The sequence below is a fragment of the Andrographis paniculata genome, unplaced genomic scaffold, assembly GCF_009805555.1.
Source record: "Andrographis paniculata isolate CXL003 unplaced genomic scaffold, ASM980555v1 Contig35END, whole genome shotgun sequence".
NCBI lineage: Eukaryota > Viridiplantae > Streptophyta > Magnoliopsida > Lamiales > Acanthaceae > Andrographis > Andrographis paniculata.
In genome coordinates, this window is record NW_026137568.1 from 207,764 (window position 1) to 222,751 (window position 14,988).

General features: G+C 35.5%; 2 protein-coding genes across 2 annotated transcripts; one reads left to right on the plus strand and one right to left on the minus strand.

Annotated features, from left to right (window-relative positions):
• Nucleotides 1–322: 322 nt before the first annotated feature.
• LOC127249259 (calmodulin-binding transcription activator 5-like) lies at nt 323–7,088 on the minus strand. Its single transcript, XM_051271984.1, has 14 exons — nt 6,980–7,088; nt 6,772–6,847; nt 6,292–6,417; nt 6,003–6,118; nt 5,293–5,381; nt 5,175–5,220; nt 4,881–5,022; nt 4,202–4,321; nt 4,069–4,124; nt 3,228–3,479; nt 2,060–2,739; nt 1,431–1,980; nt 844–1,155; nt 323–714 (listed from the first exon to the last, which is right to left on the minus strand). Exons 2-14 carry the CDS (start codon nt 6,821–6,823, stop codon nt 670–672), a joined length of 2,586 nt encoding a protein of 861 aa, XP_051127941.1. The 5' UTR covers nt 6,824–6,847; nt 6,980–7,088; the 3' UTR covers nt 323–669.
• A 2,838-nt stretch (nt 7,089–9,926) lies between these two features.
• Nucleotides 9,927–13,370, plus strand: LOC127249126 (acetate--CoA ligase CCL3). Its single transcript, XM_051271783.1, has 3 exons — nt 9,927–10,329; nt 11,642–12,232; nt 12,317–13,370. Exons 1-3 carry the CDS (start codon nt 10,120–10,122, stop codon nt 13,211–13,213), a joined length of 1,698 nt encoding a protein of 565 aa, XP_051127740.1. The 5' UTR covers nt 9,927–10,119; the 3' UTR covers nt 13,214–13,370.
• Nucleotides 13,371–14,988: the final 1,618 nt, after the last annotated feature.

The window sequence follows — 14,988 nt, forward strand, 5'->3', positions numbered from 1 at the left end:
TGGACAACAATAACAGAGCTTATGATAGAAAAGAGAAAAGAGGAACAAAGGAATAGATAATTAAGTTGTAGTATTTGTATAGCTAGCTAGCTAACTATCTAACTAACTACACAACACTGCTGCTGCTACTTCTACTTCATAGTAGTATATATCCAATAACTAACCCAACCAACCTCGTAGCAGCTACCTTATCCAAACACACATGATGTGATGTGATACAATCAGATCCAATCAAATCAAATCAAACCCAACCCAACCCTTTTTAAGTGCAGTCAGTCGGACTAAGAATGAGTGAATTAATTAGGAACGGAAGAGGACACAGTCTCAGCCTCACACACAGTAAGCATTGCATTGCATTGCAGCAGCAGCAACCAGAATTTACATACATACATATGTATATACACATGCAATTAATCACCTAAGAAACATACATGCACAGCACAGCACAACACAACACAACCCCAGTGAGTCAAGTGGTCGGAACACCCATCCCGTCTCATCCCACCCCACCCCACCCCTACATAATAGTGATAATAATAATCATAGACATAATAAATAATTGCACCAAATAACTAACTAAATGGTTCCTCCTCTTATCTGCACTGCACTGCACAGCTTTTTGTTACTTGGGTTTCTTCTACATGCCTGTCTGCCTGCCTTCCTTCCTTTTTATCCCATGTCTTCATCTGGGTGGAGAAGTTCCTCATATTCCAGCTGTCAACAACAATTGGGAATCAGTTTACTTACTAACTGCTTTCTAGTGGGGTGGGGATGAGAATAATAATGCTAATGCTAATACGAATGCTGCTTCACCCCGACAAAACTATTTTTGTATTCTTTTACCTTCACTTTGTTATGTTCTAATTTCATTCTTCTGTAGGCTTCTTGTGCTTGTTTTGACCGGAACATGGCCTGCACGCTTATAACTGATCTCTCAACGCGCTCCTCCGCTTGCTTTCTGCTCGCTTGGAAGAAATCCTCTTCTCCATCATTCTCTCCATCTCCATTTCCACCTTCATTCTCTTCAGCTTTAATCTCCAGCCCTCGGATGCCTTTTCTCTTCAGACGCCATCGCAGAATTGCTTTCTCTAGAACCCCAACTGACCAAACTATTTTACTGTACTGCTTTCTCATTCGGTATCCTCTGAAATGAGACTGCACTCATCATCATCAAGAAGCAGTTAGTACACAAACAAATTGGCCACTTCCCAATATATTTAATTAGATTCATCAAATGCATAATACATATGCATGTTAGCTAGCCTTTTTAGTGCTGTTAGCTTACCAAGATCAATCTACTTCTGATCAATTGGATTAGGAGGATTGTAGAAATTTGTAATTAAATTATTTAGTTTTTCCAGTACTGTTGGTTCTCATAGAAATTCAAAAATAAAAAAGCAACATTGGATGTGAATATATGGACCACTTACTTGAATTTTAATGGCTTGGCGCCGCATGTTGAGGAAATCCTTGCGTATCTTCCACGTGCGAAACCTATATTGGATTCTACCCGCAGCTTTAATCCTTTTCTGCACCTCGTAGTTGCGAAAAGCATGCTGGATCTTCATTGCTGCAATAATATGGCGTGCTTCATCCTCCGGATTTGACGACTTAACTGTGTTAGTCCGGACTTTGAGCGAGTGCTCCCTGAATGCAGCCTGAATACGAGCAGCTGCATCAGCAGCAGTCCTAATAGCCGCAAGAGTATCTTTTAAAACCAGCTCCTCCTCAGTGACATTCCCAGCGTCTCCTTCATCCTCATTTGTTGTTGTTTGAAGTGATCCGCTAACATTACCAGCTAATGTCATATCACTAAATTGGGCAACTAAAGCCTTCTCAGCAAGATAAGCCGCCAAACCATCATAACCACTTCTAGAAGCAAGATCAGCAGCAGTGTATCCACCAGGGTATTTTGGGGTTGGATCTGTAACTAAATTTGGCTTTGCGCCAGCAGATAATAGAGCTGCCACCATTTTTTCCCTGAAATTTTGAAGATAATGTCATAGAACTATAGCAGAATAAGTAACATAAGTGATTCCTAGACAGTTCGTTATTGTACCGTCCATAGTATGCAGCCCAATGTAAAGCTGTCCATCCAAATTTGTCTCGATAATCCAATGACAGGCCAGCGCACGAAAATGGGTAGATCGCCCATGTATAACCTAGGATAGCACACAAATGAATTACACCTTGACCTTGTTTATCTCGTTCAGAGACTTTATTCCCGGAAACTACTTTTTCTAGCAACCATTCCTGTAGTTTATTCATTAAAGTCAACTCAAATAACCTATCTTTTGCCATGGGAAAAGGCACCTTGCTGTCTTCAAGAAATTTACTCAGTTGCACCCAATTGTTCATGATGTGCGAAGTTTTCTGAGCAAAAGCTTTGGCTTCCTTCAAAGCAGTAGGAGATAATTTCGTGGAATATGTACTCAGGCTCTTAGATGATGAAAAAAGTAAGTGAGCCAGCCTCATCTGAAGTTGGAATTCTTCCCAGTTAGCTTCATTGTCCGAAGGGATGGGAGCACTGAATTTAAAAGATACCACTTGGCTAATAGGGTTTCGCCCATCAAAACTCATATATAGTTTCACCAATCCTGGGCTTTGCGGAGGAATTAAACACCTAAATACTCCCGGTTGGACAACTTCTGCTCGAAGAACAGAATCTCCACACACAAGATATAATTTGGAATTAGAGGGCGGTTGATATCCTTCACTAAAATAGCCTACCACCAACAGCTGCAACCAAATACTGTGTCAGCAAAGTGTTGAGACAAAAAAATAACGTGCCCGAATCCAAGGATAATGCAAAATGTAATTCAGGAAATTTACATGAAAAAATTCTGCAAGATATTATTTCAAGACATAGTAATCATGCTTTAAACATTAACACCACTTTTTACTTTATGCCAGCAGAGTCTGTGATGATGTTGATGCTGTATCAAATTGAGTCTGGGAAACAAAAAAAATGTGCTATTTGTCGCAGTATATTTTCATGCTGCACATACTAATTTATTCTATATCATCATTAAATAGTAAAATTCCTCGACCTTAAGTGGTAAAGCATTTTATGCTGTATCAAATCTCATCATGCCTTAAACTACTCATGTAATAGACATGATCTTACATCACAATAAGTGGTAAATAAGCTCATTTCATTCTCCATAGTAACATGTCTTATGTAAATGGTAGAAAGTAAACAAAGTTAAAACTAAAGAACAGATAACCTTTGTTTCCTCAGTTGTGAAACCCCATCCAGGTGAAACATCTGTTATGTTGAATATCTGCCCCAACGGAGAAGGGTCCAGACTGTTCATCATTTGATAAGTGAAACACTGATCTTCAGCTAAAACTGTGGATTCCTCTCCAATTAAAACTCTGGAATCCAGCACTTGATCATTTACTGATTCTGGAGAGTCAGCTATCATATTTTCCATCCACTTTCCAAAACTGTCCTGTGTTTGCAACCCTTCTTTCACCTGATTATGCAAAAAAAACAAGCTTCAGCTAATGTCAGCGGTAAAAGATCATAGTTGCTGAATTTTCAAAAACCCTATGTACCACTACAGAGTAGTCATTTTGATAGGCTACTATCCTGTAACCAAATTCCTTGTAAATCATTCTAAAATCAAAATAAAAGCCATGTTGATAGGCTACTATCCTGTAACCAAATTCTTTGTAAATCATTCTTAAATCAAAATAGGCTACTATCCTGTAACCAAATTCCTTGCAAATCATTCTTAGATCAAAATAATAGCCAAGTATTAAACCCGATGATAGCTCCATCAACACAACTGAAGCCAGAAGAGAATAGGTACTACCACCATATGTTGTTCATTCGAGTCTCGGTGTAATATATTAGCATCAAGTGATATAATAACAATCTAAACAACCTTTCATGGATGGACTTAGGATCTAGTTTTGTCAACTGGATGGCTGTCATGTCATAGGTTGGACGATATTATCATCTTCAAACAGAATCTAAACTTGAGGAATAAATTAAACAGAGGATGCACAGCACATTTACTCAACATGGGCAAGAAAAGTACAAAAAGAACATGCACTTACACTTATGTAAGTACTCATCTGAGACGGATTTTGCAATCCAATGTCTACAGTCCTTCCTGTGATAGGAAAATTGCATGTCAAAAGGCTGATATTTAACGATATCTTGATAACATAAACATAAGAATAGTAGTACCTTCATGTGGCGTGATCAGCTTTTGTGTATCATCATGCACCAAAAGATCATCCCATTCAAGCGTATTGATCTCGTGCAGTCTCTGTTCATGATTTTTAATGGTCATGCTGTCTTGCCGACCTGAAAAAGAAAAATTTAGGATTTAAACATTAGCAATGTGGGAGAGATATTCACATCAAATCTTCTAGCTAACAATATGATTTACAGGCAACACATATTCACAACTTGTTCAGGGTCAACTTTGCACCTTACTGAAAATTCACAGTAAGTTGTTACAAATTAATGCAACTGTATTTCAAGTTAATCTCTGCTAAAGCATTCAACTCTCTGAGGTATATTAAAATTTTCAATATAGTAGAAACTACAAACACTAGCAAGCACTCTTAATGTGCTATAACAAAAACCTCAATGGATTTTATTTTTTATTATTTTGGTTAGGGTCTCTAAAGAATATACTGTTTTCTTTTCTTTTAAACACTATTTTCTTCATTACTTAGGGATTACACATTTTTCTTTTCTCTTAGAATTGAGTTTCATGCATTAAAATTTTGTTAATTCTTTGTAAGATCATTGCTGATTGTCCTTAGCAATTTTCCTTGATGAACTATTTTCTGAGTTATAAGTGAGCTGACTAAGTCCATACTAGTTATGTCACAAACTTTGCAAAGCCTTAAATCACCTAATAGAGTTGTGTGTTGGGCATAATACGACTGCTGCACTGCAGAAGCAGAGTCCTCAGACAAAGCCCAAGTGGCCGCCAGTTGCTGAGCGGTGGAATTAGAATTAGAATTTACAGGTGTGGCTGGGGAACCCTGCAGCTGCTGAAAAATGCACATAAGTTATGATGCAAACAAAAAGAAAATTTTGCAATTCAAATAAATGAAAATGCCTGCAAATCTGATTTCACAATATTATGTTGCACGTGCAACATGACCGCCAAAAAGCAAGAATAACAAGAGAACTACAGATAAACCTCTCGAGTTTCACGATAGTGCACAAGGACAATATGCTCCAAAGACCTGTGGTAACAACAGATGAATTAATGAAAATCATTAATTTAAATGAGTTTGATTTATCACAAACAATCATACTTGTCAAGTAGCCAGTAGCATCTGCGAACAAAGGTTGGGTTGTCTTCTCCATGTGCATAATATACATGAATTCTTTCCTCGTCGCCAACCTGCAGCACAAACAATATAGTTTCTTTCATCTCAATCAATCTAAAACATGCCAACTAATGACACACCAGTATCTTTAATAAGAAAGAAGCAGAAAATTGGACAAGTGCGGCCATGCAGTCACAAACAAAATAAAGGAATACAAAGCAGGAAAAGATTAACCAGACTAAGAATGAACATATAGGCAAAGCCTCTAAAAATAAAATTTGTGGACAAACAAATTATTTGTAAATAGCCCTTTATGGATATACCTATATATACATATATACAAAAAGAAAATCTAAACATCAACCCTGGATACATAGATCTTCTCGGTTAGCAAATCAACCTGAAACATCCGGCTATATTACATACTTCAGTCCAAACAACCATCCAGCATATGTAATGGTATTAATGCAAGAAAATAATGTCAGGGTGGGTTCAAGCATCAATTTAGTTGGATGAAATAATCTGCATTAGCTCCAGAAAATTATTAATTCAAGTCAAGTCACTTTCCACCAAAGTTCAATTTTTCTGGGGGGCTGCTAAAAGTAAACACACATTTAGCTAGAAAATCATTGAAGGAAGTCCCATATAGTTTCCATTAAATGAGTTATTTAGTTAAAAGAAAAATGAAGAACTACTTTTAAGTGCTCATGAGCTTCTTTGACAGTTTTCCCATCCTTTTTCTTCTTCCAATTATGGCCATCTTTCCGAAAATTCCGCAACACTTTGCGGTCAAACAACACAATTGTGCCACCTGTTTTTCCAATACACGAAAAATACCTTAGTCAGACCCTAAGATCTTCGAAAAATCACTTCGATTTACACTTAGTACCCATGCATGATTTTTGAATTGATACAAATGACTTCAAATTTCATTTAGCCATTTAGAAATGTCAAAGAAAAATCCACTTATACAAAAAGCATTACTTTCTGGTAAATTCATTGGTTTGACGCGAACAGGAAAATGCCTGTAGTTACAGAGGATGGCATAGATCTCGTTTGGTCGGAGCCATCTTGCCTTGGCTTCCTCCATGATATTGGCAACATCCAAGTCTGTCATGTAGCAAAGTTCAGTTGTGTTAGTTGCTTTATCTCAAAGTATTTTTTAAGAGAGAAACATGCACACCAAGCACAACAATAACATAAGAAATTAGGCAGTTGGTTTACACTGCCTTAATTCCACAAGCTACTTTGATTAATCAAACTAAACATTGAAAATAACCACATACGTACAAGCCAAAAATATAGCAAATGATACAGTAAAAAAACCCTAAAAATAATATTAAAATAAAAAAAAAAAAATCCATTCTAACAACTGCCTCAATTCTGGGAAACATCGGCAACTAAAAAAAATACCAAACCAGAAAGCACAACCCCTAAAACTTGCGTAGTAAGAGCTCCACGTACCTGCCATGGAGAGGAAGCCATGAATCCCCGTCCCAATAAATTGATTCGCCATCAGTGATTAACCAGGCATACAATCCTACAAAAATCCCCGGTCAACGAACGAGGTGATTAAACCTCCGTCGTACACACACGGCGGCAGGGATGGGTGGGTGGGAGGAATCAGATAAAGCTGAGATTTTTGGTATGAGCAAAGAGGCGGAAAACGCACAGTTACAAGTATGAAGAAGCAGAAGAGAAGTGAAAGCAGTGTGAACGAAAAAGGCCTGGCCTGGCCTGGTTTGAGAGGGACAGTGATTCGTTGTCTCCGTGCTTTTTTTTTTTTTTTCTTTCTTTTTCTTTTTCTCTGATACATTGTACATACATAAATACAATACCCGTACATACATAAATACATAGACAATGGATCGGATCGAAGAGCCAATTGGCAATTACAGGCAGCCGGCCGTAGGTAAATTAGATTCATTTTCAACGTCTCCATAGCCACAGCGACGGTCGGGTCGTGTCTTGTCGTGTCCCCCTCCTGCTTTTTAGTCTTAGATCATCCATTCCATCAACACCACACCCCCAAAATTCCATTACATTACTCCATTTATTTTTACTGCCGTACTTTTTACCCAATTATCCAACTACCAACATTCATGTTACCGAAACAGTGGTCCCGTAAGAACAGGGTCGGCCCGGCCATGGGCTCCGAGGAGAGACGCCAGCTCAGGACCAATATAAATGAGAGATCGTCAAATATTTATATTATATATAGAATATTTGATTTACTTAAACTAAAAGGTAATATAATTTGGTAATGTGAGATTATGTTGTATTAGTGAGCTTATAGATTTTATAGAATTACAAAATTTTTTGAATTTTTTTTTTAATACTGCTTTTATATCTAAAACTATTAGAAAAAAAAAGCATGATCTTTCCTACAATATTCACAAGAGTTATAGCAACTAACAATGGAGGTATAATACTCTCTCCGTCTCAAAAACACATTTTGGATGAATAGTGGTTGTAAAAATACTTTTAAGAAATCAAAATATTAGTAATTAGTGTGAACAAGTAAGAATAGTTTTATAAGAAAATGGAAGTTGGGGTTACTAAAAATAAAAATAAAATTATTGCTTTTAGACGGACGAAAATAACAAAAATAACATTATTTTTTGAGACAAAAAAGTATTTAAAAAGAAATATTTACAACAAATTAGAAATAATGACATAATGAATGTCCTAATATCCAAATTTAGAAATTAAACAGGACTGGTCTCTTTTAAGAAATGAAACAAAAAGATTTTAAATTATATTTAAATTAAAACTGCCTTAATCTTTTCTGTTTTAAAAAGTTTCTAACGTATTTTTCTATAAAAAAATATTATATTAAAATACTGTTTAAACAAAAATTTCAAATAACACATTCATTTCAAATAAATTTCAGACCATAATCAAATAAATATTATAAGTGGCTAAAATTATTTATTATAAATAAGTTATTTATAAATTTAAAAGACATTATGGTAAATATTATAAGTGGCTAAAATTATTTATTATAAATAAATTATTTATAAGTTTAAAAGACATTATGGGTGTGTTTTTATATCAAACTTTATCAAATTTCTATTATCTATCAATTTATTTTTAAAACATTAAATTAAATAATTTTTTTCTATATTATACTGCAAAATTAATTTTAATTTCAAAATAATACATTAATATATATTTATATTACATTATACAACTATTTAAATTCATCATTTTTACTATTTATATATTAAGTCAAAATCCAAACTTTCAAATTGGGTATTTTTTTTACCTCAATTTTTCCAAATTTTACTATTTGGATTCTCAATTTTTTTAAAAAAAAATACATTTTTTTTTACAAAACATTCCATCAAATATTATTTTAATATCAAATCTAAACCAAAATTTTTCAAACTCAACCAAAAGAAACACACCATCGTAATAATGTGGACAAAGGAAGTACTCCCTCCTATTTACATTTTTCGTCAATTATTTTATTTTTGTCCATCCTATTTTATTATTTTTTTAGAAAATATAATTATATATTTTAATTGTATTTTAAATTTTATAATTTTTAAAATTTAATTATATTATTCGGTTATTCTAATTTAAATTTATAATTAATTTTATAAAATAGCAGTATAATTTTTTAATTATTACTTAGATTTAGAGGTGGGAGTGAGGGAATATTATTTTATTTATTCAATAGAAATTAATTATAGAGGGGATATTCAATTGTATTTGATTTCGTCCCAGCATTAAATAATACTAACTCCTATCTGTAAAAACGTTACGTAACAACGATAATTAATTTATGTCGTGCTGGTGTCATATGTTTGTTTAAATAATTTATAAATTTTTTATCATTTTAAAATCTGAAATTCGAATGGAAACGGCAACCAAATTATTCCTCTCCCGACCCGATAAGATAAAATGGCGATTCGAAGACAAGTCAAACCATTATTTAATTAATTAACAAATTTCAAAATTTTCGGAAATTAGGAATACAAATATACTCATTTTTCCTGTTTTTGTTTTTATTGAGATAGAAAACTCAAAATTAAGAAATAAATTATTTTTATTTTATTTAAAGAAGAATAAAAATTAAAAATGTGCAGGGTGTATTTATTTGTTCGTCTTTTTTACACTTTAAACAGCTATGATTTAACCTTTGTTTTATTTGTTTTTCTACTATTATTTAATTTTTAATATTTAAATATTATTTTGATCTCATCAAACATTACATTTAAATTATTACAATATTAAAACAACAAATTTAAATAAGTAATAACTGAGTAAACACATTAATATTTCTTTTATCATATATATATATATATATTCTTTTTATAATTGATCATTTTTATTTTTTTCTTTCATTATCAATATAACAATAGTTGTATATATTTTATTTTATTGTTTTATTATTTATTATCTTCTGTGTCGTTTAATTGTGTATTTATTTTAGGTAAAAAATTAGTAGTATTTTTTTTTATATAAAGAAAAATAACAATAAATAAATTTTTAAAAAAAAATAAAATTGAATAACTTAGAGAGTATTATTTTTTTTTTATGCAATGATTATGCCGATTCTAATTTGGCATAGCTATCCACCCGCACACCTCAAAATCCAATGCAGCAAGTAATTTATACTTTTGGAGTTGGAGGAGGACGACCACCACTCTCCTAATTTTGTCAGCCCTCTCTCTCACTCTACAAATATTTAAATATATATATTTTTATACGCACGAATACCAATCCCGAGGATTGGATTGCTGCTGTAGCAATCGATCGACGCGGCGGTGGAATCCATCCATCTTGGAGCAAGAGCAATAGCAAATGGAGAGGGATATTGACGATCTGCCCAAGAATCCAGCGAACTACGCGTCTTTGACTCCCCTCCGATTCCTGCAGCGGGCGGCGCTCGTCCACCCGAACAGGAAATCTCTTATCCACGGTGGTGTCTCTTACACGTGGCACCAGACTTACCGTCGATGTCGCCAGCTTGCCTCTGCGCTCACCAAGCGCGGCGTCGTCCATGGCAGCACCGTGAGTCCTCCTCTCCCCCCCTTGTAACTGATTTTGCTTTTAATTCTATTTTCTATCTGATTAATGCTTACTGATTGCTGCGATTATCGATGATTAAGAGTTAATTTTCCGTGTGGAAAGTACTATGTGGTTTTTTAAATATAAAAGTAGTTAGATTTGTTTGAGCTGCCCAAAGTTCAAGTACTTTCTTCATGCTCAAGTGGATTTCTGATAATCTTTATGCTCTGATAATCTTTGCCAAGATCTCGTGAGTTGTTTAATGATTCCGATTTTTTTATAAAGGTAAAAACCTGCTACACTTAAATAATTACATCACTTCGAGAAGGATTCAAGCTAATTGTTAAATCTTAATTTTTTATTAGGTGAAACCATTTTTTTCTCTAAGAACAGCTATGCAAACCCGTTATTAATTTGTTGTCTTTGTCCTTATTCTTTCTTGTATTAGTGGTCACCAATCACTAGGAATCGGATGGAAAGATAAATGATTGAGTGGCTCTTACATGAGTTCCGGTGTTTCTAACCTTACTTGAGATTCATCATATTTGTCTATTCTTGCCCGTTCATCTTTTTATTTATTACGTCTTGATTTTGACATTTGAACTGGTTAGCTTATGGCAGGTATCATACATGTGGGGTAGATAGAAACGCAACCTTATGAAAGTGCAAATGCTTGATTAATTTGGATTGTTGTAGCCTTTGGTCTTTGTGGTAAAAATTTGGTATTTTGTGATAAAAACTAAGCTGCAGGTTCCTAGAAATGGGCTTAAATCTATTACAATTTCTTTGTTTAAGAACAGTGATCTGTTTCAGATTAGCAATTTTATTTGTGTTATAGAGGATGGATACATGAACAAGACATAAGAAAATTAATTGGACAAAGGGAAACATTGTCTTAAGGATTCTGCAATTAGTTAATTATAAGCAAGATCCTTTGACAGTGTTATGTATTTTGTAGTATTAGTTTACTTCCAAAATCCGGCCAGTTGGCTGGCTGTAAAATTTGATGAAATTTCACCGAGAAATGTTGGAACACATATATGCAGCATATTCTGATGGAGAAAGTTATCCTCGTATATTACAATTTGGCATTTGTTGTTATGAGTTTTAGGAATGAAAAAATGAAAGTATATAGTATCATCCCTTCGAAGTTGTTTGTTGTTAAGAATGATTTCTATCTCAGTTATAAAATTCTTGATTGGCAAGTTGGAGAAGAACCACCCATTGGTGCTTTCGAAAAGATGACAAAATTCTGGGATTAGTTGTTCATGGTTCATTTCTACTGACAGTTGCATCTCTCTGCATATATTTTCAGGTTGCAGTGATTGCACCAAACATTCCAGCCATGTACGAAGCTCATTTCGGGGTTCCAATGTCGGGTGCTGTAATAAATGCTGTCAATGTCCGTCTAAATGCACAGACTATTGGTTTTCTTTTGGGACATTCGCAATCTGCTGTTATCATGGTGGACCAAGAGTTTTTCACATTGGCAGAGGAAGCTCTGAAAATCATGGCTGATAATGAAAAAGGAAGTTTCCGGCGTCCTATTCTGATTGTCATTGGCGATGAAAACTGCGATCCGAAATCACTTCAGTATGCACTGGAGCAAGGAGCAACTGAGTACGAGAAATTCCTGGAAACTGGCGATCCGGACTTTGCCTGGAAGCCTCCTCAGGATGAGTGGCACAGCATTGCTCTAGGCTATACTTCCGGGACAACGGCTAGCCCGAAGGGAGTTGTGCTGCACCACCGGGGAGCGTATCTCATGGCTGTTAGCAACCCCGTAATCTGGAATATGAGTGAAGGAAGTGTTTACTTGTGGACTTTACCGATGTTCCACTGCAACGGTTGGTGCTTCACCTGGACTCTCGCGGCAATATGCGGCACAAACATATGTCTTCGACAGGTATCGGTGCCAATCCCTTTTGTTTCTAACATAAGAACACTCATATCAAGAATTTGTAACCTCGGTTTCGCTATTATTGTTTAGGTCACTGCTAAAGGTGTCTACTCAGCCATTGCGAACCTCGGCGTGACCCATTTCTGTGCTGCACCGGTTGTCCTCAACACGTTAGTAAATGCCCCTAAAGGAGACACCATCTTGCCCCTCCCACGCATTGTTCATGTGATGACAGCCGGCGCTGCCCCGCCCCCTTCAGTTCTTTTAGCAATGTCGCGGCGCGGCTTCAAAGTAGCGCACACCTACGGTCTGTCTGAAACTTACGGTCCCTCGACTATATGCGCATGGAAGCCCGAGTGGGATTCACTGCCCCCGGAAGAACAGGCGCGCCTGAATGCAAGACAAGGAGTGCCGTACACTGCCATGGAGGTTGTGGAAGTGGTCGACACCCAAAACATGATGCCAGTGCCTGCGGATGGAAAGACTGTCGGAGAAATCGTATTCCGGGGCAATGCTGTAATGAAAGGGTATCTGAAGAACCCGAAAGCGAACAAGGAAGCTTTTGCGAACGGATGGTACCACTCGGGCGACCTGGCTGTAAAGCATCCAGATGGGTACATCGAGATCAAGGACAGATCGAAGGATATCATCATATCGGGGGGCGAGAACATCAGCAGTGTGGAGGTGGAGAACATTCTGTACCAGCATCCGGCGATATACGAAGTGTCGGTGGTGGCGAGGCCGGACGAGCAATGGGGGGAATCGCCGTGCGCGTTTGTGACGCTGAAGCCAAATGTCGATGCGTCTGATCAGCAACGGCTGGCTGAAGAGATAATGAAGTTCAGCCGGTCGAAGATGCCGGCGTACTGGGTGCCCAAGTCCGTGGTGTTCGGGGAGCTGCCGAAAACTGCGACAGGGAAGATACAGAAGCATCTGCTGAGAGCCAAAGCGAAGGAGATGGGACCAGTGAAGAGGAGTCGGATGTGATGATAATGATAAGTTAGTATAAATCTTATTTGGATCACAGACAATATAGTTATTGTTATTAATTCTGTTGTGTAGAGATAACGAGGAAGATGTACGCACTAATAAATTTCTTCGATCTAAGAAGTGAATGTCAGTCAATCTGGTTGCCTTGCCTGTATCGATCGATCAAGAAACAATAATCATTTCAACAATAAAAGAGTAAATTGAAGTGTGATGGAGCATTCATTAAGTGCCGCAACGACGAGAGGTTAGAGGTGCAAGGAGGGAGGAGGGAGGCACCATCGATGATATCATCAAAATTAATGATTAACATCATCATCGTCATCGTGTGGCTGTTGTTTAATTTGTTCTATGTTCAATCAGGCCGATCGAGAGATGACGACGACGGCGGCGGCAAGTTGCATGCAATATTTATTTATTAATTATATTTTATGTGTATATAATTGTGTGTTGATTGGTTGGCAGTGTTATCCATATGATCTGATCTTGTTTAAGATAAGAACACTGAACCTGAAGGACGACCATCTTCCAAAGATAGACGACACCACAATATCGATCCATGTAGTTCCTGTTGAGTTGAGTTGAGCTGAGTTGGCTTCCAAGTCCACCAATCATTGAGTGAGTAGAGGTGTATGTATGTATATATATATATGGAAGTGGGGGCACCCTTGCCCCCCTCCCTATCCTCTCAATCAATCCTTAAACACACATTCTGGATATATATACAAAACAATTCGCCACGTCACTCACATTCACATATAATAGAATCTGCCTCTTGTAATATATATGTATGTAGTTGTGATTTTGTATACTAAAACTACGTTAATAATTTAGTCATATCTGCCTATCTATCTATCTATATTGTGATAAAATCAATTCCCTTTTCACGTAACTAACTAATTACTGGCGTGGCGTATGTAGTAAGAATCTACACGCGCTACTCACTAAATGAGTCATCGCAAAATTATATACATATTATCATTATGCTTAACACCAAATAGTCATTCAAAATCTAACATCCAAACTATTATTTTACCAACAACAAAAAATAAAGTAAACAAAATGGATGCTATCAATTAAGCAATTGTTTATATAAATAGCATTGATGGTGCTGATTTTTCTTTAACAAAGAAATCTAGATTATAGAATGGATCTGAATGAGAAATGCTAATATAATGATATATCAAAGGGAACATATTAGATATGTTTGGTAACCACAATAAGAAAAATATTGTACATCTAATAATAATAATAATAATTAGGTTTAGAAACTTTTTGGTTTAATAATTGTAAATTGATTGGCAATCATTCATAATTATTAGGAATGGGCTTCAATAATTCGAATGAAAGACAATTAAATGCAAACAGCTGTTGATCATTTGAAATTTAATTTATCCATGCATAATTCACTAATCACTACGTAACATATACTAATACTACACTCTTTCTTAATTACTTCTTGACAATAATAAATAAATAAATAAATAAAATTCTTAATTAGCTACCAATACATATCATATGCTACTAATTATTTAGAGGGTCAAGCTCAAATGGCAGAAATGAAATATCTATGAAGACATGTATATATAATTAATTAAACAGCATGACTATATATATATCTATATCAATCAAATAACAAGTAATTACGTAGTGATTAAGAGTGCATGTGTAAAGTAACTAACAAGCCAACCAATGTTAATAGAATTAATTTTGAAGGTAGAAGAAATAATTATATATATATATATATGTAATAAGAATATGGTGGCAATTATTAA